This window comes from Zootoca vivipara, chromosome 3 (genome assembly GCF_965207765.1).
Source record: "Zootoca vivipara chromosome 3, rZooViv2.hap1.1, whole genome shotgun sequence".
NCBI lineage: Eukaryota > Metazoa > Chordata > Lepidosauria > Squamata > Lacertidae > Zootoca > Zootoca vivipara.
This window is the reverse complement of record NC_142586.1, coordinates 116,778,003-116,803,295: the sequence shown is the minus strand read 5'-3', so window position 1 is coordinate 116,803,295 and position 25,293 is coordinate 116,778,003. Positions and strand designations below refer to the sequence as shown.

Genomic DNA, 25,293 nt, shown 5'->3' with positions numbered 1-25,293 from the left:
GTGTCTGGAGGTCCTGGGATGCTTGGCAACAAGACACCCCCTCTCGGCCTCGCTGATGTCATCCATAGGAAAGTAGAGCAAGACATTGGGCACCAGCTTGGCGGCAGGAGTTGTTGGAAGGAGGCGTACAAGGCTTCACCAAGACAGAAGTACTGTTTGTGGGGGACAGGAGGTGGGCAGGTGTGGAGGACTCCCTGGTCCTGAATGGGGTAACTGTGTCCCTGAAGGACCAGGTGCGCAGCCTGGGAGTCATTCTGGACTCACAGCTGTCCATGGAGGGGCAGGTCAATTCTGTGTCCAGGGCAGCTGTTTATCAGCTCCATCTGGTACGCAGGCTGAGACCCTACCTGCCTGTGGACTGTCTTGCCAGAGTGGTGCATGCTCTAGTTATCTCCCGCTTGGACTACTGCAATGCGCTCTACGTGGGGCTACCTTTGAAGGTGACCTTCAACTACAACTAATCGATAATGCGGCAGCTAGACTGGTGACTGGGAGCGGCCGCCGAGACCACATAACACCGGTCTTGAAAGATCTACATTGGCTCCCATTACGTTTCCGAGCACAGTTCAAAGTGTTGGTGCTGACCTTTAAAGCCCTAAGTGGCCTCGGTCCTGTATACCTGAAGGAGCGTCTCCACCCCCATCGTTCTGCCCAGACACTGAGGTCCAGTGCTGAGGGCCTTCTGGCGGTTCCCTCGTTGCGAGAAGCCAAGTTACAGGGAACCAGGCAGAGGGCCTTCTTGGTAGTGGCACCCACCCTGTGGAACACCCTCCCACCAGATGTCAAAGAGTAAAACAGCTACCAGATTTTTAGAAGACATCTGAAGACAGCCCTGTTTAGGGAGGCTTTTAATGTTTAATAGATTGTTGTATTTTATTTTTCTGTTGGAAGCTGCCAAGAGTGACTGGGGAAACCCAGCCAGATGTTGTTTAGTTGTTTAGTCGTGTTCGATTTCCTTCAGAATGGATAGGTTTGATCTTCTTGCAGTCCATGGGTCTCTCAAGAGTCTCCTCCAGCACCATAATTCAAAAGCATCAATTCTTCGGCGATCAGCCTTCTTTATGGTCCAGCTCTCACTTCCATACATCACTACTAGGAAAACCAAAGCTTTAACTATACAGACCTTTGTCGGCAACAGGGGCAAAGGAAGATAGGGGCGGGACTGGATGACCCATGGGTTTTCTTCTAACCGTGCACTTCTATGATTCTATTCCATGTGCGCAGACGAATAGCAATTGAGGCTTGTTATGGTACTGGAGGAGACTCTTGAGAGTCCCATGGACTGCAAGAAGATCAAACCTATCCATTCTGAAGGAAATCAGCCCTGAGTGCTCACTGGAAGGACAGATCGTGAAGCTGAGGCTCCAATACTTTGGCGACCTCATGAGAAGAGAAGACTCCCTGGAAAAGACCCTGATGTTGGGAAAGATTGAGGGCACTAGGAGAAGGGGACGACAGAGGACGAGATGGATGGACAGTGTTCTCGAAGCTATGAACATGAGTTTGACCAAACTGCGGGAGGCAGTGCAAGACAGGAGTGCCTGGCGTGCTCTGGTCCATGGGGTCACGAAGAGTCGGACACGACTAAACCACTAAACAACAACAACAATTTTAAAATCCCTGTCTTCCTGGGGAGGCGAAAACCAAATTGCCACTCTACCCACTTGCCATAACCCTGGATGAATCTGCTTGGACTCAAGAAGGTTAAGGGGTGATATGATAGCCATGTTCAAACATATAAAAGGATGTCATATAGAGGAGGGAGAAAGGTTGTTTTCTGCTGCTCCAGAGAAGCGGACACGGAGCAATGGATTCAAACTTCAAGAAAGAAGATTCCACCTAAACATTAGGAAGAACTTCCTGACAGTAAGAGCTGTTCGGCAGTGGAATTTGCTACCAAGGAGTGTGGTGGAGTCTCCTTCTTTGGAGGTCTTTAAGCAGAGGCTTGACAGCCATTTGTCAAGAATGCTTTGATGGTGTTTCCTGCTTGGCAGGGGGGTTGGACTGGATGGCCCTTGTGGTCTCTTCCAACTCTATGATTCTATGACTCCTGTGCTGGACCTGGAGGAGAAAACAGAAGCCAGGCTAGTCATGTGGCTCGCACCCGTCTCAGGAGGCGGCCATGAGGCAAGTCGGCCATGAGCACCGCCTGCTTCTCCACATTCACTGCTACTTTCCTTTTCAACCTTCAAGCAGAGAAGGAACATCCATTTCCTCAGATAGCGTCCGCATGATAAATGGGCGCAGTAATTGTCCAATTCATCTTCCTTAGGAGCAGCTTAGCTCTCAAGTGTTCTGCGTCGCCAGGGACATCCCTGACTCAAACCTTCCTTCCTTTCTTTCTAAAGTTCATTATCTCTGCGATGCCAGGAGCTCCAGGACTCTGTTCGCAACCAGCAGCCTTCGGTACTTCCTCTGAGATTCGAGGCGTCTTCCCAAACCCCAGCCTCTAACCAGCGTCAAAGCGGCTGCAGAGAACGCAGGCCTCTCTGGCTCAGGAGGGGGGGGAGCGTGTAAACACCGAGGAGCAGATCTAGATTTGTCTGGAGAAGGGAAGCACCATGTAAAGGCTAATCTCCCCATTAATCCTGCCTGTCAGGCCCCATTTCCCAGTCTCTGTGTCGGTGGGCCCAGCGAAGTGGAAGGGAGCAAGCGAGCGAGCGCAGAGAGGCTTGAAATATTCATGCCAAGGCAAGAGATTTCCTCAGCTCTGGCACCGGATATGCGTTGTGGAAAGAAGCCTCGGTCTAGTCTCTGCTACAAATTAGTGCTTAAATAAGGCTACCCTCCTTCTCTCTCTCCCCCATGGCTACTTTTTTCTTAAAGGTAAAGGTAAAGGGACCCCTGACCATTAGGTCCAGTTGTGACCGAATCTGGGGTTGCGCGCTCATCTCGCATTATTGGCCGAGGGAGCCGGCGTATAGCTTCCGGGTCATGTGGCCAGCATGACAAAGCCGCTTCTGGCGAACCAGAGCAGTGCATGGAAATGCCGTTTACCTTCCCGCTGTAGCGGTTCCTATTTATCTACTTGCATTTTGACGTGTTTTCGAACTGCTGGGTTGGCAGGAGCTGGGACCGAGCAACGGGAGCTCACCCCCGTCGCAGGGATTCGAACCGCCGACCTTCTGATCAGCAAGCCCTAGGCTCAGTGGTTTAACCCACAGCGCCACCTGGGTCCCTTTTTTCTTAGAGGTTACCAAAACAATATTTGGCGATGAAGGATCCTGGCAGCTGCAACAGCAAAAGCCGTTCTCCTGGGAAGGATTTCTGCATCCAGTCAGAGGGAGGTGGTTCCCCCCCCCCCTTAGAAGATAAGAGGCTGCTGGATCAGGCCAATGGTCCATCTAGTCCAGCATCCTGTTTTCACAGGTGCCTGTGGGCAGGATTCGCACACAAAGCCATCCATCTCCCCTCCTGTGGTTTCCAGCAACTGAGATTCAGAAGCATTGCTGTCTCCAGCTGTAGAGGTCGTCCTGGCTAGTAGCCACCGATAGCCCTCTCTTCCTCCATGAATTTGCTTGCAAAGGGCACACCTGGAGCAGAACAACTCCTGGAACCTCAAGAGAACCCCCATCTTTTACTCGACAGCCTTCGCTCGTACGTTCCAGCCTGAGAATCATGGCAACGATTCCTTTTGGCACTCGGTCCCTGTGCCAGCACCTGTGGTTTTTCAAAATCACTATTTCTGCTTGCCTTCCAAAGCACTTTTCTTGAAAAGGTGCAAATCAATGGCGCCACGGGGTTTTAGATGGTACATTTCATTTCGCCAATTGAATTTCATAATCCCGCTATTCACTCCCGGAGGAGCTGTGTAGGCGAGCAAGGACGGCGATCCTCCCCCCCAAAAAAAAAACTCGTTCAGAGCCACCCCGCAAGGTAAGTTAGGCTCAGAAGGAATGTTTGTGATTTTTCAAAATATACATTTAAAGTGGCAGAGGGTTGGGAGCGTGCCAATTACTGTTGGTTTGATGCACCTGGTGGGAATGCAAACCACAGCTGCTAGAACAGCTGCGGAGCCTGCTATCCAATTGTAATCCACTTAACTGCGAGACAATCTGTGCCTCTCCTCTTCCTTCCCGTTATGACGGCCAAGTTCCATGTCAGCCCGTCTCAATTCCTTACCTACTTCTCCATGAGTTTCCTCACTTGCCATCCCCCTTTAAATAAGAAACACAGATTAAATAAGAACCACTGTATTCTGCTCTGGTCAGACCTCACCTGGAGTACTGTGTCCAGTTCTGGGCACCACAGTTCAAGAAGGATACTGACAAGCTGGAACGTGTCCAGAAGAGGGCAACCAAAATGGTCAAAGGCCTGGAAACGATGCCTTATGAGGAACGGCTTAGGGAGCTGGGTATGTTTAGCCTGGAGAAGAGAAGGTTAAGGGGTGATATGATAGCCATGTTCAAATATATGAAAGGATGTCATATGGAGGAGGGAGAAAGATTGTTTTCTGCTGCTCCAGAGAAGCGGACACGGAGCAATGGATTCAAACTTCAAGAAAGAAGATTCCACCTAAACATTAGGAAGAACTTCCTGACAGTAAGAGCTGTTCGACAGTGGAACTTGCTGCCAAGGAGTGTGGTGGAGTCTCCTTCTTTGGAGGTCTTTAAGCAGAGGCTTGACAGCCATCTGTCAGGAATGCTTTGATGGTGTTTCCTGCTTGGCAGGGGGTTGGACTGGATGGCCCTTGTGGTCTCTTCCAACTCTATGCTTCTATGATTTACATAAGAGCACAAGAATAGCCCTGCTGTGGCCCATCTAGTCCTTCATCCTGTGCTCACAGGGGCCAACCAGATTCTCCAAAGGTAAACCCGCAAGCAGGATTCGAGCAGAAGAGCCTTGTCCGCTCCTTTGGTTCTCAAAAGCTCTGCTACCTCCAACTGTGGAGGCAGAACCTAGTCATTGTGGCTAGTAACCATCAATAGCCCCACCCCTTCCATGGCTTTGTCTAATCTTTCAAAGCCATCTACGTAGGTTGGTGACCTTCCCTGCCTCCTGTGGCAGGGAGTTCCACAGTTCAACTATGCGCCACATGAAGAGGTCGGACATCCAGCTTCATTGCACGCCCACAAGTCTTAGTGATATGAGGAGAGGGACAAAAGCTCCACCTAAATTTCATCCAAGACGGGTTTTTTTTTAAGATGTGTACTCTGCACCGCCAGCAAAAGTGAAGCCATGATTGGCGCGTGTCAATCCATTAGTTCTTCAGAGGACAGAGCGTGGCTGCAAAGGAGCCTGGATAATGAAGTGACTGGGAGCAGGAGCCTGTGCTGGGGCAACGTTGGCCTTCCTTAATTAGGTGGATCTGCCGCTAATTTGCCACATTTAACTGCATTAAATTCATTAGCACAGACCATTGCACCGATGTGCACTGATGTTTTGCTTTCTTCCCTGAACGTAACTTTTTAAGATGGAGCCGCTGTATACAGCGGCTCCGTGCTGAGAGAGAGAAATGGCTTCACTCTCGGCAAAGTGAGAGCAATTCCGGACTCGGGGCTCCGAGCACCAGCCAGCTGTTGCTCTTCTGCTCAGCTTAGGGCTGGATCAGGCGATGCCTTCATTGCTTACGACATGCACCTTCTGTGGACTGTCCTGGCAATGGCCAAATATACAGATGAATGTCAAGCGAGAAATGAGTGATGATGGAGGATGAATCGCAGCAGCTGCCGTGGCTCCTGGGTGCTTTTCATTCAGGCCCGCAGATCTTGCTGTTCCCCACGCCCCACCCCAATAAAAGACAGGGCTGGACTCCTGCCTTATGAGAGCACTCAGGGCGCCAGGTTGGGGAAGGCTGAGCAAGAGAACTGAGCAGTAAAGCCTCTGGATCACAACAAAACCAGCTGATCCACCAAGGAGCCTGTGGGCTACATCTCAAGGTGGTGCTTGGAAGATGGAGAGAGCAAGCTTTAAGCAGTTCCATCTTCTTAATGATGCTGCTAAGTCAGGCAGTGGCAGTCGAGAATAACCATCACCACCCTGCAAGGGATAATTCCTCAGAATGAAAAAGCTCCATTGCCTCTACCAACCCTGTCCTCCCCCCAACCGATAAATGGAGGCTAGAAATCAGAACTTTTGAATTAGAGCTTTCTGATTAGAAATCAGAGCTTTTGAATTCTGGTGCTGGAGGAGACTCTTGAGAGTCCCATGGACTGCAAGAAGATCAAACCTATCCATTTTGAAGGAAATCAGCCCTGAGTTCTCACTGGAAGGACAGATCGTGAAGCTGAGGCTCCAATACTTTGGCCACCTCATGAGAAGAGAAGACTCCCTGGAAAAGACCCTGATGTTGGGAAAGATGGAGGGCACTAGGAGAAGGGGACGACAGAGGACGAGATGGATGGACAGTGTTCTCGAAGCTACGAACATGAGTTTGACCAAACTGCGGGAGGCAGTGCAAGACAGGAGTGCCTGGCGTGCTCTGGTCCATGGGGTCACGAAGAGTCGGACACGACTAAACGACTAAACAACAACAAAGAAATTAGAACATTTCAGCTACTGACATTGGACTTTGGGACTCTGCAGATGCTCTGTGCAAGGTGAGAACCTAGAAGGAAATGTTCCATAATCAGATGCCTTCATGTCGCTGAGTTTGGGTCCCCACCTGTAACCTATTAAGAGCTAGGAGGGTTGTGTTGCATCTCCAATCACTGCTACTCTGAATTCTGAATCGGTGTGTCTTCAAAAACATTTAAGCTTTGCGCAGAATTGCCGCAGACTGAAGGTTTTGCATTTTGTGACCGTTTGGCCCCATCGTCTACCATTGCCATGCCTGTCAACTGAGGATAATCCCTCATGCATCTGATGAAATGGATGTTAGTTCACAAAGGTTTGCGCCACGATAAATCAGAAAGGTGTTTTCGCTGCATCAGGCTTCTTCTTCAAACCTCCCCCCACCCTCATCTTCCTTCTCCTTGTTATGTTACCACCTTTCACGTAAATTTCAAGGCCATGCCCTAAAAACAACTAAAAATAGGTATAACCAGAATGCCCCCCCCAAAAAAAAACACTAAGGATAGATTTAAACAGGGGCAGACTTTGTCCTTTCAAATTTAAGTGGCGCTCCTTATGAGGTGAAAATTCGGCTCCTCTCTACTTCTCACCTTCTGTTCTGCTCAATTCACTACGTCATCGTTGCCCAGGGCGGGGGGACCACTCATGCTGCCCCCTAAATCCACCTCTGGTTTAAAAACAATGCCAATAAAAAGCCCCAAGGCCTCAGAGACCTAACTCTCTCTTTTCATCCTTCTGGAAAAGCTTGCCAAACAAAGATGACTTCCGTTGTTTCCAAAAAACTGCACCAAGCGGGTGCCTCTCTTATTTCGGCATGGATGCTGTTCTGCAGAACGGGGTCAGCCAGACTGAAAGCCCCCAATGTGGCCATTACACTGGGAATCATTTTCTCTCGAGGTGCTGCAACTTTCCCTCAGGATGCTCCCTTACGCTCTTTGGTCCATCTGCATCCCCAAACTTTGGCCCTCCAGATGTTTTGGACTACAATTCCCATCTCCCCCGACCACTGTTGATCATGGGAGTTGTAGGCCAAAACATCTGGAGGGCCGCAGTTTGGAGATGCCTGATCTAGGTCAGTGTTGTCTACACTGGCTGGCAGCAGCTTGCCAGGGTTTCAAAAAGGGACTGTTTCCCTGCCATACTTGGAGATTAGGGTGGGTCATAAAAAACTTTTTTTGGAAAATGTTTCCTCCCTTGATCTTATATCAGGCATATGGTATAAACATAGTCAAATTTCAAATTTGGGACAAATCGGTTAATATTTAGGCCCTGCTCCTACAGATTGAAATTTTGCCTCACTACGAGTGATGAAAACATAGGAATTTGACTCGTTTATTCTCAGTATGTTAAATTGTGAACTAATAAACATAAATTTTAGATTTTATGTAGAGCAATAATAGTTGCATACTATTATTTTCTGCAATATTTATTTATTTAAGATAAAACATGTTGATAATTTAGATGAAAAACCAATGGCTTTGAACAAATAATATTGAACAATTAAGCAAACGGTGTACTAAACAAGTAAACATAAACATTTAACAATAAAACACCACTCATATTATGTGTTGTGTCAAAACACCACATTATACTTAATTACTTAGGTATAAATTGTACTAAATGCTTACATTTTGTGTAAATAATAAAATTTAACAGAGGAGCATATTTCAATTGTTTCATTCCCTGATGGAAATTACATTGGTGGTCATGTTACAACGGTTGATAGCAAGGTGAAATCTATTGCAAATTCTCTTATCTCATTTCTCAGGGAAAAATACCTAGTGTGAGTCAACTTGACCCACCCTATTGGAGATACTCTGAATGTGGGACCTTTTGCATGCAAAGCAGATGCTCTTGGGCGGAGCAATGTGCCTGGACAGGAAACAACCTGAGCAGTGCTTTCCTCCATTCAGCTTCCAGCCCATCCCCTCTTGCCGTCTCTTTTCCCTCTGCCAGGTCCTGGACAACCTAGACAGCCACCTGAAGAAATCCGAGTATTTCCGTTTCCTTTGGTTCCCTCACACGGAGAACGTGAGCATCATCTACCAGGACCACACCAACAAGGTAAGTCGACACTCTGGTGGCCAAGGGAAAGGGCCGGAAAGTCTCTTTTTGGAGGGTGGAAGGAATTGGAAGAAGGGATTATGACTCCACCTGTCGCTATGCTCCATCAAATGTCAAGGAGATAAAGGACTACACGACTTTTAGAAGACATCTGAAGGCAGCCCTGTATCGGGAAGTTTGGGGTTTTGTTAATGTTTGACATTTTATTATGCATTATCTTCTGCTGGAAGCTGCCCAGAGTGGCATTTAATAATAATAATAATAATAATAATAATAATAATAATAATAATAATAATAATAATAGGCATAAACTGAGCCATTGTGCAGGGGTGGGCAACCTCCAGCCCACAGGCCAAAATTGCCTCACCAGGCCTCTCCGTTTGGCCTGCAAGGCTGTTTTACCCAGACCATCCCCACCTGTCCTGCACCTCACATTATATGTCACACCAGGTGTTTGGTAGGTAGAGAGGTGGCTGCTTTCTCTGCAGAAATCAGGATCGAAACATGCACAGCCGTCCGTCAGGTGATGTGTTGGAGTTGAACCCTGCTCGGTGAGCGTCTCCCTGCCAAACCTGAGATGCAGCTTTAACAGCTGGATGGGATGGTATCAAGTGATCAACAGGTGGATAGGACCACCCACCTGTCAATCAGCTGATGTCATAGTGATGCCAGGTGACAGACAGGTCGTTGCTCCAAGCTGTTTGACAGTGGAATTTGCTGCCAAGGAGTGTGGTGGAGTCTCCTTCTTTGGGGGTCTTTAAGCGGAGGCTTGACAGCCATCTGTCAGGAATGCTTTGATGGTGTTTCCTGCTTGGCAGGAGGTTGGACCAGATGGCCCTTGTGGTCTCTTCCAACTCTATGATTCTATGGAGTAAATATCTGCCCCCACCCACCCATCTCCGGGCCTAAGAAGGATCCCTACTCCTGGCCAGGGGGTCCTTCTGGAGCTGCCTGACCACTCTAGGAAAACAAAAAATGTTGAACTTGACTGCCTCTCATGGATCACATCCCACACCCTCCCCATTGCTAGGTCTGTGTTGTGTGTGTGTGTTTCACCGTCACCACCCAAATCAGTGGAGTCGCAGGGCAGGGAGGATGAAAACTATGTGGCTGGGGGATGATCTGGGCCAAAGTTTTGAAGACCGCATCTTCCCTGCTGGGCAATGTCTGTAGCCTGACCCTCCCATTTTGCATGCCTTTGCAGCCTCCCACTTCCTCTGCCAGCTGGTTTTGGGACTACGTGATTGGATACTACCTGCTAGAGTTCCTCTTTTGGGTCAGGTGAGATTCAGCTTGCCTTGGCAAGGCATTCGTGTGGCATGGTGGGAGCTTGAAGGCCAAAGGTTGGCAAATGAAGCTTCCTGACTTACAAGCACACCCTACGCTCTCAAATCTCAACCTTGGTCTGAAACTCTTGTCTGGTCCTTCCTTTATTCCAGAGCAAGTTAGTGGGGCAATGTGTGCAGTTGTTCTGCCATCTTGTGGGCAGCAGCTGAAAGGACACTCTCTTTGGGGTTGGTTTGGCAGAGAAAGCCACAAATCCAGAAGCCATTGACCCCAGTGGCCTTATAACTCTTGGCTGGTGGTGGTGGTTTCTGCAAGATGCACCTACAGATTGGCTTAATAGGAAGGGGCACCAGGAACCAGCAAGTCAAACTCCTGTGGCATTTTATTGTATGCATTAAATGTGGGCTGTTTAAACACAGATGCTGCTTCAAGCATTGTACTGAGGCAAGAAGGAGCAAGAAGGAGAAGTGTCATTGTTTTGAAGACGTTGATTTTTATGCATTACTCTGTCGGGGGTCTTTGAACATAATAATATAAGAAGAACCAGCTGGATCAGGCCAATGGCCCATCTAATCCAACATCCTTTTCTCACCAGATGCTTCTGAAAAACTAGCAAACAGGATCCGAGCACGAGGGCAACTCTCCCCTCCTGTGGTTTTCAGCAACTGGGTAGTAGCCACCGATAGCCCTCTCCTCCTCCTCCATGGATTTGTCTAATCCTCTTTTTAAGCCATCTAGGTTGGTGGCCATCACTGCCTCCTGCGGGAGGGAGTTCCATAGGTTAACTATGCTAGATGGTTACAGGTAGGTAGCCGTGTTGGTCTGGATCGAAGTAAAATAAAAAAATTCCTTCAGTAGCACCTTAAAGACCAACTAAGTTTTTATTTTGGTATGAGCTTTCGTGTGCATGCACACTTCTTCAGATACAGTAAAATAAAAAAATTCCTTCAGTAGCACCTTAAAGACCAACTAAGTTTTTATTTTGGTATGAGCTTTCGTGTGCATGCACACTTCTTCAGATACAGTGAAATGGAAGTTTCCAGGCACTTATGTAGAGAAGGGGTGGGGAGGGGTGGGGATGGGGAGGGGGGATCACTCAGAAGGGTGGTGGAAATGGGTGATTGACTGACTGATAGCTGTTGATGACCACAAACGACTGCAAATGGTTTTGCATGAAAAAGCAAGGGTTGAGATGGCTGAAGATCGCTTATCATGTATAATGAGATAAGAACCCGATATCTCTGTTCAAACCAGGTCCCTCCATGGTTTTGAGCTTGGTGATAAGTTGCAATTCAGCAACTTCTCTTTCCAGTCTATTTCTGAAATTCTTTTGTAGTAAGACAGCTACTTTGAGATCTTGTATAGAATGTCCTGGGAGATTGAAGTGTTCTCCTACTGGTTTTTCTGTCTTCTGGTTCCTGATGTCAGATTTATGTCCATTTATCCTTTGGCGTAGGGTTTGGCCTGTTTGTCCAATATAGAGAGCTGAAGGGCACTGTTGGCATTTGATGGCATACACAATGTTAGAGGATGAGCAATTAAATAGTCCTGAGATGGTATGTTGGATGTTGTTGGGGCCAGTAATGGTGTTGTCTGGGTGTATGTGGCAGCAAAGTTGGCATCTGGGTTTATTGCAGGCTCTGGTACCAGTGTCCATGTTAAGTCTGGTGGTTGTATTATTGTGGGTGAGGAGTTGTTTAAGATTGGGTGGCTGTCTGTAGGCAATGAAAGGTCTTCCTCCCAGAGCTTGAGAAAGGGAGCGGTCATTGTCCAGGAGAGGCTGTAGATCTCTGATGATGCGTTGTACTGTTTTAGCTTGGGAGCTGTATGTGATGACTAGTGGTGTTCTGTTATTTTCTTTTTTGGGTCTGTCTTGCAGCAGGTTCTCTCTAGGTATCTGTCTGGCTCTGTTGATCTGTTGTTTAACTTCATCAGGTGGATATTTTAGTTCTAAAAAGGTTTGCTGTAGATCTCTTAGGTGAGATTCTCTGTCTGTAGAGTTGGAACAGATGCGGTTGTAACGTAAGGCCTGGCTGTATACGATGGATTGTTTGGTATGTTTGGGATGGTAGCTAGAAGCATGTAGATATGTTTGTCGGTCAGTTGGTTTTCTGTATAAGGTGGTGTCTATACGTCCATCCTGTATTTTTATAGTAGTGTCCAAAAAATGTATTTCTTGCATAGATTGGTTCATTGTTAGGTTGATGGTGGGGTGAAAGTCATTGAATGTCTGGTGGAAGGTTTCCAGGGTCTGTTGTCCATGTGTCCAGATAATAAAAATATCGTCAATGTATCGCAGGTACAGGAGAGGTTTGAGTGGGTAGGAGTTAAGGAAACGTTGTTCTAAATCTGCCATGAAGATGTTGGCATACTGTGGGGCCATGCGGGTGCCCATGGCTGTGCCGCTGATCTGGAGGAACAGGTCATCACCAAATTTGAAGTGGTTGTGGGTAAGGACAAAGTGGCAGAGTTTGGTAGCAAAGTCCGCTGTGGTTTTATCTGAAATGGTGTTCCTTATGGCTTGTAAACCATCATTGTGTGGGATGTTGGTATATAGAGATTCCACATCCATAGTGGCTAGTATAGTATTGTTAGGAAGATTGTTCAAATATTGTATTTTCCTCAGAAAATCTGTGGTGTCACGTACGTAGCTGGGAGCACTGATAGCATATGGTTTCAGAACAGAGTCCATATAGCCGGAAACACCCACTGTAATGGTGCCAATACCTGAGATGATGGGGCGTCCTGGGTTTCCTGGTTTGTGTATTTTGGGTAGAAGATAGAAAGTTCCTGGCCGAGGTTCCGCTGGTGTGTTTGTGAGGATCTGTTCTTGGATGTGTAGGGGTAGCTCCTTAATAATCAGATACAGTGAAATGGAAGTTTCCAGGCACTTATGTAGAGAAGGGGTGGGGAGGGGTGGGGATGGGGAGGGGGGATCACTCAGAAGGGTGGTGGAAATGGGTGATTGACTGACTGATAGCTGTTGATGACCGCAAACGACTGCAAATGGTTTTGCATGAAAAAGCAAGGGTTGAGATGGCTGAAGATCGCTTATCATGTATAATGAGATAAGAACCCGATATCTCTGTTCAAACCAGGTCCCTCCATGGTTTTGAGCTTGGTGATAAGTTGCAATTCAGCAACTTCTCTTTCCAGTCTATTTCTGAAATTCTTTTGTAGTAAGACAGCTACTTTGAGATCTTGTATAGAATGTCCTGGGAGATTGAAGTGTTCTCCTACTGGTTTTTCTGTCTTCTGGTTCCTGATGTCAGATTTATGTCCATTTATCCTTTGGCGTAGGGTTTGGCCTGTTTGTCCAATATAGAGAGCTGAAGGGCACTGTTGGCATTTGATGGCATACACAATGTTAGAGGATGAGCAATTAAATAGTCCTGAGATGGTATGTTGGATGTTGTTGGGGCCAGTAATGGTGTTGTCTGGGTGTATGTGGCAGCAAAGTTGGCATCTGGGTTTATTGCAGGCTCTGGTACCAGTGTCCATGTTAAGTCTGGTGGTTGTATTATTGTGGGTGAGGAGTTGTTTAAGATTGGGTGGCTGTCTGTAGGCAATGAAAGGTCTTCCTCCCTATGCTAGATGGTCCAAGATTATTGCAGCAGTGTGCGCAAAATCTACTAGATAAGCAACTGAAAGCATCTCTCTCTGAGCTGCAGCGGCAACAACCTAGAATTCATTCTGCTGGACAAGCTGTGTGCAAGCAAAGGCCTTGCTTTGGTATCAACGGCGTCTTAGCAGGGCCGCCTGTGTCCATGCAAAGAGGTTGCTGCTGTAGCTGACTCACCTCCCTAGTTCCTGAGGGAAAAGCTGCCTTTGGTCTCGTCCTTGCGAGGGGGCTTCTTCAAGGGGAGGCGGGATGCACCTGAGGCCCCTCCTCATCCTAGAGGGCACTGCTCCCATCAAAGCACATAGTTAAACTATGGAACTCCCTGCCACAGGAGTCAGTGATGGCCACCAACCTAGATGGCTTTAAAAGAGGATAGGACAAATTTGTGGAGGAGGAGAGCGCTATCGGTGGCCACTAGCCATTCTGGCCATGCTCTGCCTCCACAGTCAGAGGCAGAAATGCTTTTGAATACCAATTGCTGGAAACTGCAGGAGGGGAGAAGGTTTTTGTGCATGAATCCTGCTTGTGGGTTTTCCCACAGGCATCTGGCTGGCTAATGGCCTGATCCAGGAAGCTCTTCTTAGTTTCTTATATTCAGCCACAATCCATAGCCTACCATCCCAGCTACTCTCGAAGGGGGAAGAAGGAAGGGTCAGCCCATGTTCCCTGTATCTGAATTCCCACTGACCTGGGATTGCTGCCCACCTGACTTCCACCTTGTCCTCTCCTCTTCCTCCTCCTCCACCAGCACATTCCTGCCCTGCCTGGTTCCCTGGATCAACCGCTTCTTCTTCTGGCTCCTCTTCTCCGGCAAAGTGGAGAACGTCAACTTGAGCTACAAGATATTCAACTACGAGTGCCGCTTCAAACAGCATGTGCAGGATTGGGCCATCCCCATGTAAGCTGATTTGACCTCGTGTACAGAGGGTTGAAAGAGTAGGGCTGATTCCAGGATAATTGGGGGTGGGATGGGTTTTCACATGTGAAATTCAGGTTGCAGTCGCCTGTCCAATTGTTGTGGGTTTGGGGTGCCAGTCTGGATGATGCCCTGGGTGTCTTCCAATCCTTTGGGGTCCTGTACCCAGAGAGTGTTGGAATCTAAGAAAGGAGGTTGCGGTTTCTTTGTTAGGCAACGACCTTAGCTGACCACTCAAATGCCCTCATTGGAATCCCAAAAGGATGAGCCAGGTTGCTATAACAAAGTGATGGGGCCCTTTTGGATAATGGGGGTGGCTTTCCTCCACCTCCTCACCTAGCTGCTAGGTAGGACAACATGAACCAGAGTTTTGGCGTGTGAGATGAACTGGAAGCTGGAAACACAGAGACTTGCTTGCTTAGTGTTGGAGTCATAGCTGTGTCCAATGGAGAAGCAAGATCTGTTGGGGTGTCAATGCTGTGAGCCCCTCCATCTTTGGCTCAGCTAGTATGTATGGGTAAAGGTAAAGGTAATTTTATCTACAGTACCTATTTATCTACTTGCACTTTGACATGCTTTCGAACTGCTAGGTTGGCAGGAGATGTATGGGTAGATAAAACCAAATATTCTAAAGACACCACTGTGCTGACCAAGGGAACAGAACCTGAGTAAGCACCGGGAACCCCTGGAGTCTCTCACCACTTGGAGATTGGGGTTGGCGTGCAACAATATATTTAACTAACTCGGTAGTCAGGGTCTTGCTCTTAATATGTGGGGGCAAGACAGTGAGCAATGCTGGAAGGGGGCTGATCTGGAGCAAGGAAAGGGGCTAATCTCTGCTTCTGATGGGAGGACCATGGCCTGGCTCCTTCAGGACCTTGGAGAGTTCCCAAGGGAAGACAGGGGTGTTCCAAAAAAAAAAAAAAATGATCAAAGCCCATTTGAGCCGGGGTCAGCAAACGTTTTCAGCAGGGGGCCGGTCCACTGTCCCTCAGACCTTGTGGGGGGCTGGACTATATTTTGGGGGGGGGAGAATGAATTCCTATGCCCCACAAATAACCCAGAGATGCATTTTAAATAAAAGCACACATTCTACTTATGTAAAAACACCAGGCAGGCCTCACAAATAACCCAGAGATGCATTTCAAATAAAAGGACACATTCTACTCATGTAAAAACACGCTGATTCCCGGACAGTCTGTGGGCCGGATTTAGAAGGGGATTGGGCCGCATCCAGCCCCCGGGCCTTAGTTTGGGGACCCCTGCCATTTGAGTGTCTTAAGTCAGGGATGGAGAACCTTCATCCTGGGGGCCACAAATCTCCAGGCCGGCAGTTACCGCCGTTCCTTGTGAAAGGGAGGGAGGCATTGACCGTTACACCCACTTGGGTGTAATCCCCTTGCACAAGATCTCCACGGCGTTGGGTCTTTTCGTACAATCTCCTCACAGTGAGAAAACAAAGGAGGCTCTCCTGGAGCTGAAGGGGGTTCTGGAAAGCAACCCCAAAGTGGTGGCCCACTACCCAGTGGAAGTGCGCTTCACCCGGGGAGACGACATCTTGCTGAGCCCCTGCTTCCAGAGGGACAGTTGCTACATGAATATCATCATGTACAGGTAAGACGAGTCGGGTCCAGACGGGTCCATTTTGGTTGCCTGGTGGGTATTGGGATGATAAGCCTACTGGTGGCCTCTAGCCGTGGTGGCCGTCTTCTGCCTTCACGGTCAGAGACAATAGCGCTTCTGAATACCAGCAGCAAGAGGAGAGAGGTCTCTTGTGCCAGGTTCCTGCTTGTGGGCATCCCACAGGCACCTGATTGGTGGCTGTGAGGATCAGATCCTGGACTAGAGGAGCCTAACAGTGGATCAACGAGGCAGAAGATAAATATTAGTGATTGGGCAGCCAGCGTCCTCCGGCTTAACATCTAAAAGGCACGACCCCAAAAGGAAAAGGGCTTGGCAAGGAGGAGGAAAAACTGCTTAGGCACTGTTCCTTGGTTGACATTCCTGTAATGGCCAGCGAGAATGGAAGCATTTGGAGACAAACTATGGAACTCCCATTCAGCGCCAATCAGAACTGAAGCTCAGCTATGCTGTTCCACAATGGAAAGTTTGGCTTAATTTTTTTTTAATCCCACATCCTAATTCAGGCCCTATGGGAAAGATGTCCCGCGCCTTGACTACTGGCTCGCCTACGAGAGCATCATGAAGAAGGTTGGAGGGAGACCTCACTGGGCAAAGGTACGAAGGGGGGGGCAGTCTTCACAGAATCACAGAATTGTAGAGTTGGAAGGGACCCCCAAGGGTCATCCAGTCCAACCCGCTGCAGTGCAGGAATCACAGCTTAAGGAATCCCTGGCAAATGGTCATCCAATTTCTGTTTAGAAAGCTCCCAGTGAAGTCCGCCACCTTCTGAGGAAGTCTGTTCCACCATTGAACAGAAGTTACCATCAGAAAGTTCTTCCTAATGTTTAGCCAGAATCTCCTTTCATGTATTTTGAATCTGTTGCAAGAAAGGAGGTTCTGACTAAACATTAGGAATAAGTCCCGTCAGTGCAAGGATTTCCACCTGCAATGGGACTTTCTCCCCCCTCATCCTGTGCACATCCTACACCCTCCCCAAAAATGCTCTGGAGGGTTGGGGAAACCAGTTAGGCCTGCCTCACTAGTTCTGATCTGGGGGAAAGGAGGGATATAAATAATGATGGTAATAATTAGTATTATTATTATACAGAAGGGTGGGGACAGGGGGAGATTGTGTGCCTTTTTATGGATGGAAATTTTTGCACTTTTCTTCAGTGAGGTGTCTTAATTTTGGGGTGTGAGGAATTCAAACCAGCTATTTTTGTGCTTGGACAACATTTAATTGGTACATTTACATTTGATGAAGAAGCACATAAACTGCTTTCAGAACTTATCCCCAAGCTTCGGCCCTCCAGATGTTTGGGACTACAATTCCCATCATCCCCAACCACTGGTCCTGTTAGCTAGGGATCATGGGAGTTGTAGGCCAAAACATCTGGAGCGCCGCAGTTTGGGGGTGCCTGTTCTAAACATTTCAGGTGATGCTAAATAATAACACGACAACTGCAAGTACTTGGCAATCATTTTTAATGATTTCTATGCAATTTCACACACATTTTACTTACCAGGCAAAACTTAATTATGTTAATTTAACCGAAATATCCTTTTTCTTCCCAAGTTATGCTACAACTTTTTAGCAACCCTCATTTGAGGAAGTTGAAAGTTGCAAAATTCAACACTCCCTAGAGGAGATTGCGTCTGGGGAAGGAATACCGTCTTTCCCACATTTTAAGACACCGTCTTATCACTTTTTTTCCTCAAAAAAACACTGGGTGGCTTATTTTCAGGGAATGTCTTACCGGTATTTTTATTACATCAGGAGCAGTGCCCCTCTTGCTCCCTGTCTCCCTGCGGGGCAGGACTCTTGACTGAAAGAAAATGACGGGCAACAGCCACCACCAAGCTCCATGAGAGGGAGTCTGAGGGAAGGGAGGTGTGTGCATCGCTGGCCCAGCCCTCTCTCCCCGGCCCTGGGATGTTCGTGAGGGAGGGAAGGAGCTCCTCCGAAGGGCTGCTCTCTCTCTCTCCCCTCCCAGGTGGGGACTCACTTAATAGCAATCTGCTACACTGGAGCTTCTTAAATTTAAACCAGTACAGTATAATGGAATCTATCTGTGTGATGCAGTCGTAGCAGTAGCCTATACTAAAGCAAATAAGGATCTCTACCAGCCAGCCAACTGCCCAAGACTTAAGAGCGAAAGTTCCAACAATGTAGCACTTTGTAGCACTGATAGCAAAGAGGCTACCGGCTGAGATACTGTAGAAAACAAAGCAGCCAGCTGAGCAGCAATTAAGATGGTAAATGGTAGCAATTAAGTAGCAATTGAGCCAGCAGAAAGCGGGGTGAGATAATCTGCTGGTCCTAACAACCCGTCCGTGTTTCTCTTACCCACAAAATGTTAACTTTTGTGTAGGGTGTAGGGCAGTGTTTAGCAGCTCCTAAACAGCGAGAAGGGGAAAGTCCTTAATCCCCAAGGCAAGGACTGCGCCACCGGCAGCGATCCCGGTACTGGTACAAATCCTTAAAGGGTAAGCTCTACAGACAAGCAATGGAAAGAAAAAAGAATCCTCACTTTTTAAAAGGCTATTAAAAGGGGGAAAGGTGGGGGGAAACGAGAGGTGGGCTGTGTGTGTGTGTGAGAGAGAGAGAGAGGGGGGGGGGGAGAGAGAGAGACGCGCACACAGAGTCTCTCCCTAAAGGGGAAGGCAGCGTCTTCAATCGCCCCTCTTTTTTCCCTCGTGCTTTCATCTTCTCCCCACCGCAAATGCCACTTTTCTCCTCTTCACCAAGCAAGCAGAGCTCACACAGCCTAGCTAAAAAAAAATATTTTGGAATCCTTTTACAGGTATTTTAAAAAATGCTTACAGAAACAGGAGGGGGAATCACGAGGCTGCAGGAACGGCTCTACGGTGCATTTTTACAAGCTTTTAAAAGAAATACGTGTCTTTGGAGCGACAGTAAAATGGGGAGAGATTTTTATGGGGGAGAGTTGGCTGGCGGGAGGGGGGAAGGGTCTATCACTATGTCTTATTTTCGGGTTATGGCTTATATCGCGCAACTGCTTAGAAATCCTGCTATGTCTTATATTATGGCTACGTCTTAAAAAGGGGGAAACACGGTAGTCAAACTTCCTTGTTCGCTGTGGCCACATACACAGACAATTTTTTTTAAAAAAAATCACCATCCCACAGCAACTAGGCTTTGTAATAAACCTCTGTGGGTGCCAATGGGATTCTTTTTAAAACCCCAGTGCTGCATGGGAGGCAGGACAAAAGAGGGGAGGCAGATGGGCAGAGGAGGGAGTTGAGGGCATGGAATAGGCGTGTCTGTGAAGCGGCTCTGCCCCACCCACTCTCGATATAGGCCCCACCCACCACTGACATGCTGGCCCTGGAAGGCTTCTGACCAGGGAACATGCCTCTCAGGCTGAGAAGTCTCAACCCACCCGATACAGACCCAGGGAGGGAGGGAGGGCGCTTTCGTAAAACTTTTTCTCCACCTGCAGGCCCACACGTGCACTCGGAGGGACTTTGAGAAGATGTACCCTGGCTTTCAGGAGTTCTGCTCCATCCGGGAGAAGCTGGACCCCAGAGGAATGTTCCTGAATGCCTACCTGGAGAAGGTCTTCTACTGAGAAGTTGCTGGCGGTGGAAGAACCTCTTGTATGGGCAGTGCTTCCTAAAGTGGTTGGTAGTAGCACCCTCTTGGGGGTGGTGGGATTATCTGGGGGGCACTAAGAGGTAAGGGGGCAGAAGGGGGCACTGGAGGTGACTATCTGGAAAGCTGCTGTTGCTGGATCAAGTCCCTCCATTTCTATTGCATTATTTTCAATTGGATTTTGAATAAATGCGCAGCTAACTGTTACTGTTTGGAATTTTATACTGTGTTATCATCTTCCTTAGAAGGTTGTGCAAACCACTATTCTGAATAATGCTGTCTAGAGGTTAGGGGGCACTGGAGTCTATGGAACCAAGGGGGCAGTGACCCCAAAAAGTTTGGGAATAATTGCATCAGGGGATTCTCCAGCGGTTGGTGTCATGATGAATGTGGGGGGGGGGAGCTCCTTCCCCGAGATCCAGGCAGCCAAATGAAGCTACCCAAAAGGATAGTTAATTTCCAGGACTGCCAAGTGCATTTAAATGTTCTTTTGTTTCCCAGATTAGAAGGCTTAATTATACAGCATAGTCCCACGCCTGCTCAGAAGGTTTGAGTCATGTTGAATTCAATGGGGCCAACTTCCAGGTAGAGTTAGGACTGCAGTCTAAGAGAGGAAATAAAATCCAAATGTAACAAGAGGGAAATGGATTTATTAGGACCAAGTGAAAGGCTACAAAGAAGTGAGCAAGCCTTTGAGACCGTCAAATCTCTCCATCTGGCTATACAATAAGCTTAAAGGGGGCAGAGAGAAACAGATGTTGCTGAGCGCATATAGAGTCATAGAATTTTAGTGCTGGAAGGGACCACCAAAGGTGCACAAGCTATTTCCGCTGCTTTTCAGGTCGGGAGTGTGCCAGAAATAGTGTTTGCGCATGTGCATGGGCGCACACAGCCGCGTCCTCCCCTGCGCCCGCGCCCGCTCCCCCGCCCTCCGGCCCACCACACGATCAGTGCGGTGGGCATCTGGCCCGAAGCCGAGTAAGTTTGGGGACCCCTGCTATAAATGCTTACCAAGGGAGTAATTGTGAAGAATATCAGAGCTTAAAGAGTTAATGGCTCTGCTATGACGCTCTGGCCACTGGGTGGGGCTGTTCACATACCAGAATCTTTCTTTGTGTGTGAACCTCTTCTACTTTCGTTTTCAAGCCAGGAGGAAGCAATGGGAGAAAGCTCTCCTGGAGTTTATTATTTTATTATTAAATGTTAACAGTTTGGAAGAAACTGTCAGCATTTTATTGCTGAGAGCTTTACACACAGAAGGGCTGCAAACCACTACGTTTAAAAGTTGCGCAGAAAGGAGAAACTCTGCTACGTTTCATGAGCCAGCAAAACAGGGAGGTGCGGGAGAAGCGTGAGGGCGCCATTTTGCAGGTTTCCGTTTTAAATATTCATTAAAAACTTTCACAGTAAGTCCCCTTGAATTCGGTGGGACGTACTTCTGAGTAGATATGGATAGCACTGCACTGTTGCCGACCATCAATTCCACAACAACTCGATGAGGTAGACCACCACCATTCCCATTTTACAGCTTGGAAACTAAGGCTGAGAAATAGTGCCTTGTCTAAGGCCATGTGCAAAGTTCCTATCTGAACAGTTTTGGTGTTGTTTTTTTAATCCAGGTTGTCCCAACAGTCCATTGGTTAATCATTGGTTTGTCCACCATAGAAATGCAGACATGATAAATCCACATGATTCTTAATCCTCGTCCAAAGAGCCCCTTTTCAGAAAGCCAGGCTCATAGCTCTGGGAACACGATTGTAACCTGCAACAACATCTGTCTTTCCCTTGGGGAGATTAATTCAAGTGTGTTGCTTTGAAAAGTCTCTTTTCTCCATCCTCCTGTTCTGCATCAGATCCCATGTCTGATGGGGGAAGTTCCCAGGGCAGGCTTTCAAAGAGTGGAGATGCTGGAACAGGTAGAGAAGATGAAGTACTGTAGTTAACATCAACAGCGAGAAACTAAAAGGAAACAGCCCCTTGCAAAATTAAACCTGACCGACATTCTTTCAACATATCTGCATTGCAATGGAGGCTTGTCTTAAGATATGGGGGTGGGGTGGGGGTACCTGGATACATCCAGCAGTGCCTTCTCTCCCCCCAAACCTGTTCAGATGATAGCAATAGCAATAATAATTAATGACTTTGTAATGTTTGCTAATGTCCTAGAACATCAGTGATCTGCTCCAAAAGCGCATAGCAGACTGTTGCTCCAGCCTTTTAAACAAACCCTCTAACCTACGATACAAAAAGAGAAGGGAATATATTAGCCTTCTTTCTTACCAGCTACATTGGTTATCAGTCATAAGTTACCGATGGCAATGAAGCTGCGAAGTCTTGGTGTCGTTTTTAATTCTAATTTTGCTTTGCCTATGGTTAAGACTGTTGCTTGTCACAGCTTTATTATTTCATCCAACTTATGATGGATGTAGTTTTGGTTCCCTTTTTCATTGAAAAGCTCTCTTTAAAATTGCTTAGCTAGTGTTCTTGTCACGGCCAAATTTGTGCGTGGCGAGAGATACTGAACTTTTGTCTACAATCTCAAAAACTCAGTAGTAATAATAAAATAACAAAATGATGATATGACTTGTTATGAAAAATGTACCCCAAAATGCGTTGCCTTTTAAGAAGGACAGACGCGGGTCGGAAGCTCCAAAATTTGCACTAAGTTCAGCTCCGCCGGGAAAATGACAGAGACCACACGATGCTGTCAGGAAAAACAAACTGATCCCTTTATTGCAGAATGCAAAGCTACAGCTGTAGGGTCCCTGCCTCTGGAAAGAAGGAAGGAACCCCGGGAAATGGTGAAGTCCCCCTATATACCCTCCTGTTCATGCATGGAAATCTCTGGACTAGGAGGGAGGGGGAGACAAGGGCGACGGGTGGGAGATCGGATTAGCTGGGTGCGGAGATGACTTCTCCTTTCAGATGGAGAGATGTCAATCTCTCTTCTCCTGTCGTTGATGGTGCTCCCTGTTGTTTGGCAGGAAGGGCAATCAGTCGAGATGGGTGCAGAGGTGGGGCAGTTCCTGGCGATTTCCATGGGGTGGAAGTCCGCCCGGCAGTGTTTTCCTCCAGGCCATGGAAGGGTGGGCTACGTTGAGGATGGCAATTTATTTGAATAAAGTTGTTCCAGCTAATCCCTCTATTGTCCGTGTGTCCTTGAATGGGTATAGGGTGGTAGTAGGGCAAGGTTCAGGTGGGTTGGGATCATACAGGGTTCATACAGAAAATATACCTGGAAAACATACCTAATGCAGGGATTTCTAATTAAAAGGTAGCAGTCCTGACATATACAGTTCTAAGATATAAAACAGCAATTCTAATACAGAGGCAGCGGATAGAGATTTCATGGTAAGAGAACATATAATAGGCTGTATTATTAACTTGAGTAGAAAAGTTTAACTTTGGATTTGGGCGGTTTCCCCCCCCCCTTCTTCTGGAAACATTGTTTTGTTCTGGGCGGAGGGGAGGTGGAGAGGGGAAATGTGTGAGTTTATGCTAACTGTTGTGCATATGCAGATCCTTAAGCCTTCCTTCAGGCAGGGTCGCGTCCTAGCTGGAGGGGTGGGGAGACAGGGAAGATGGCATTGAACAGGATTCTGGGTATTGCAGCTGTCAAATTCTGTCACCCCTCTCTGTTCATTAATAATGGTGTCCTGCAAACCCCCCTCCCCAATATGATTTTATAACAATTTTATAACAGCCCCCTCTCTGAGGCAATATTGTTGTTTAACAACCAATCATTGCCTCACATAATCGACAGTGACGTATTCTCCATTTCCCAGGTGGTACATTGGCACAACCTAGGGGTATGTGGTGGCGGCTCAAAGGGGGGCTTGGGAGAAGCATTTTATAAGAAATGGTATATGCCTTACATTTACCGGAAGGTCCACCAATGACTGAAAAATGCAGTTTCCTTGGAGTTTGCCTTTTGTGTGTTCTCAGGTGTAAAAGTTAGCTTTCTGGTCCCACACCTCCATCATGGCACAGCAGCAACAATCCCTGGTGAATCCCTTTAGGGCTTTCATATCGACCATGTCACCTGGCACTCACCATAGCTGCCACAGGTTTGGACATGTCATGAGAGAGATGCCTTTGCCTTGGGCTTTCTATGGGATTTTTTTATTATAGGCTCTGGTCTTGCACTGTAGTAGGGAGTTGCTCAGTTACTCTTAAAGGGAGAAAGCTACTTGCACCTTGGATTCACTTGCCCAATTAGAACTGACCCAATTATAATTTATACAGCCCCATAAAAACCATTCTGAAAAGGGCACATGTCCAAATTGGTCAATTTAATTCTATAAGGAATCATTCCAGGTAAATCAAGGCATATACACCTTCTTGTATCTGCTGGTTTCATGAATCCTGAAACTGCTTCTTGGTAAAAAGAAGGCTGGCACACTACAAAGTGCCAGGTGAGATAAGGAAATGTGGTCATAAATTGATCTAAATCTCAACAATGGACTATGCAATAGCCTGATCTTTTAGAAAACATGAGTCCTCCATTGGGCGAGTCCTCCATTGGGCGTATAAGGAATAATACCACCATTGGGTGCATAAGGAATGTTACACTATACAATAACTAACTATACATAAAACATGAAAGCAATTACACACAAAAATGCCCCCCCCCTTTTGTGGAAATAACATATACTTGTCAGACATAGGTCAAGGTTTCTGCAGAATATCACGTAACATAAAACATAATTATATATCAGTTGCACAATCTTGAGGGCACAGTCTAAAATAAAAAAAGAAATATCCTTGTAACTCATTCCCCCCCCCTTGTCCGTCCCATTTGACACATTTCAGCATTCCTACATAATAACACATAATGCATAAAACCTTCACATTGTTAAGTCTACACCATTTGTATATCTTGAGGCAATTGGGTGAACTTGAGATAATTCTTGCTGCTTTTGCATGTATTTCCAACCTTGGGCACAAGGGCTTTTCTTGTCTGCCTTTGAGTCACTGGGAGGAAGTTAACAGCACTTCTAAACCTTGCTGAAACATTATAGCTAAGAGATAAAATGCCCTTCATAATTCAATTACTTAGTTTCTCAAGTCTTTTATGGGAATAAATTGTTGCGGCCACTGTGATGCATTGGCAGGTTGGTAAGGTGGTGAGGGGATGGTATTAGCATTTGATTTCCTGTAAAACATCCTTTTGAAAATAGGCCTGTAGGGGGTTGGGGCCTGAAGATATAATTAGTTAAATAATAATAATAATAAAGGGGGAAATATTCTATAAAGTTCTTCTTGGGAAGCTGCAAATAATATGTGATCATAGTTAAGCATTTTATTCATTTAAATATTATTATTATCATTCATATTTAATTACTGCTGTTATTGTCTACTCAGTCTGTTTAATTTACTTCACCTAGTTTGGCTGTGGAGGACAACAATTTTGTTAATTAGGACACAATTGATAAGTTATTAACATTTTCCATGTGTGGTTCTGAATTCTCTTGGAGGTTCGCGTATCCTGTTTGAAAGGGATTATTATTACTATTATTATTTACAGGAAAGAATGACTTAGATGCTACATTCGTATGTACAGGAAGAAAAAGTAGAAATAGAAAAAATGCATAAATAAAAACAAAATGATATTTAGATTACCACTCAAACAACAATTTTTTTTTTTTAAGA

General features: G+C 46.8%; 2 protein-coding genes across 4 annotated transcripts in view; one reads left to right on the top strand and one right to left on the bottom strand.

Moving 5' to 3' along the window:
* The window catches only part of LOC118082815 (L-gulonolactone oxidase), a 47,399-nt gene extending 27,552 nt beyond the window's left edge, over positions 1–19,847 (top strand). The window contains exons 7-12 of the mRNA XM_035110643.3: positions 8,470–8,577; positions 9,782–9,858; positions 14,235–14,384; positions 15,852–16,016; positions 16,550–16,640; positions 19,490–19,847. Coding sequence (XP_034966534.3) covers positions 8,470–8,577; positions 9,782–9,858; positions 14,235–14,384; positions 15,852–16,016; positions 16,550–16,640; positions 19,490–19,618 — 720 coding nt within the window. The 3' untranslated portion in view covers positions 19,619–19,847. The remainder of the gene's footprint in view (positions 1–8,469; positions 8,578–9,781; positions 9,859–14,234; positions 14,385–15,851; positions 16,017–16,549; positions 16,641–19,489) is intronic.
* Positions 19,848–20,271: 424 nt separating this feature from the next.
* The window catches only part of FBXO16 (F-box protein 16), a 30,657-nt gene continuing 25,635 nt past the window's right edge, over positions 20,272–25,293 (bottom strand). For all 3 annotated transcript variants that reach the window (XM_088666967.1, XM_035110831.3, XM_060273191.2), the window contains one exon: positions 20,272–21,548. In XM_088666967.1, coding sequence (XP_088523093.1) covers positions 21,436–21,548 — 113 coding nt within the window. In that variant the 3' untranslated portion in view covers positions 20,272–21,435. The remainder of the gene's footprint in view (positions 21,549–25,293) is intronic.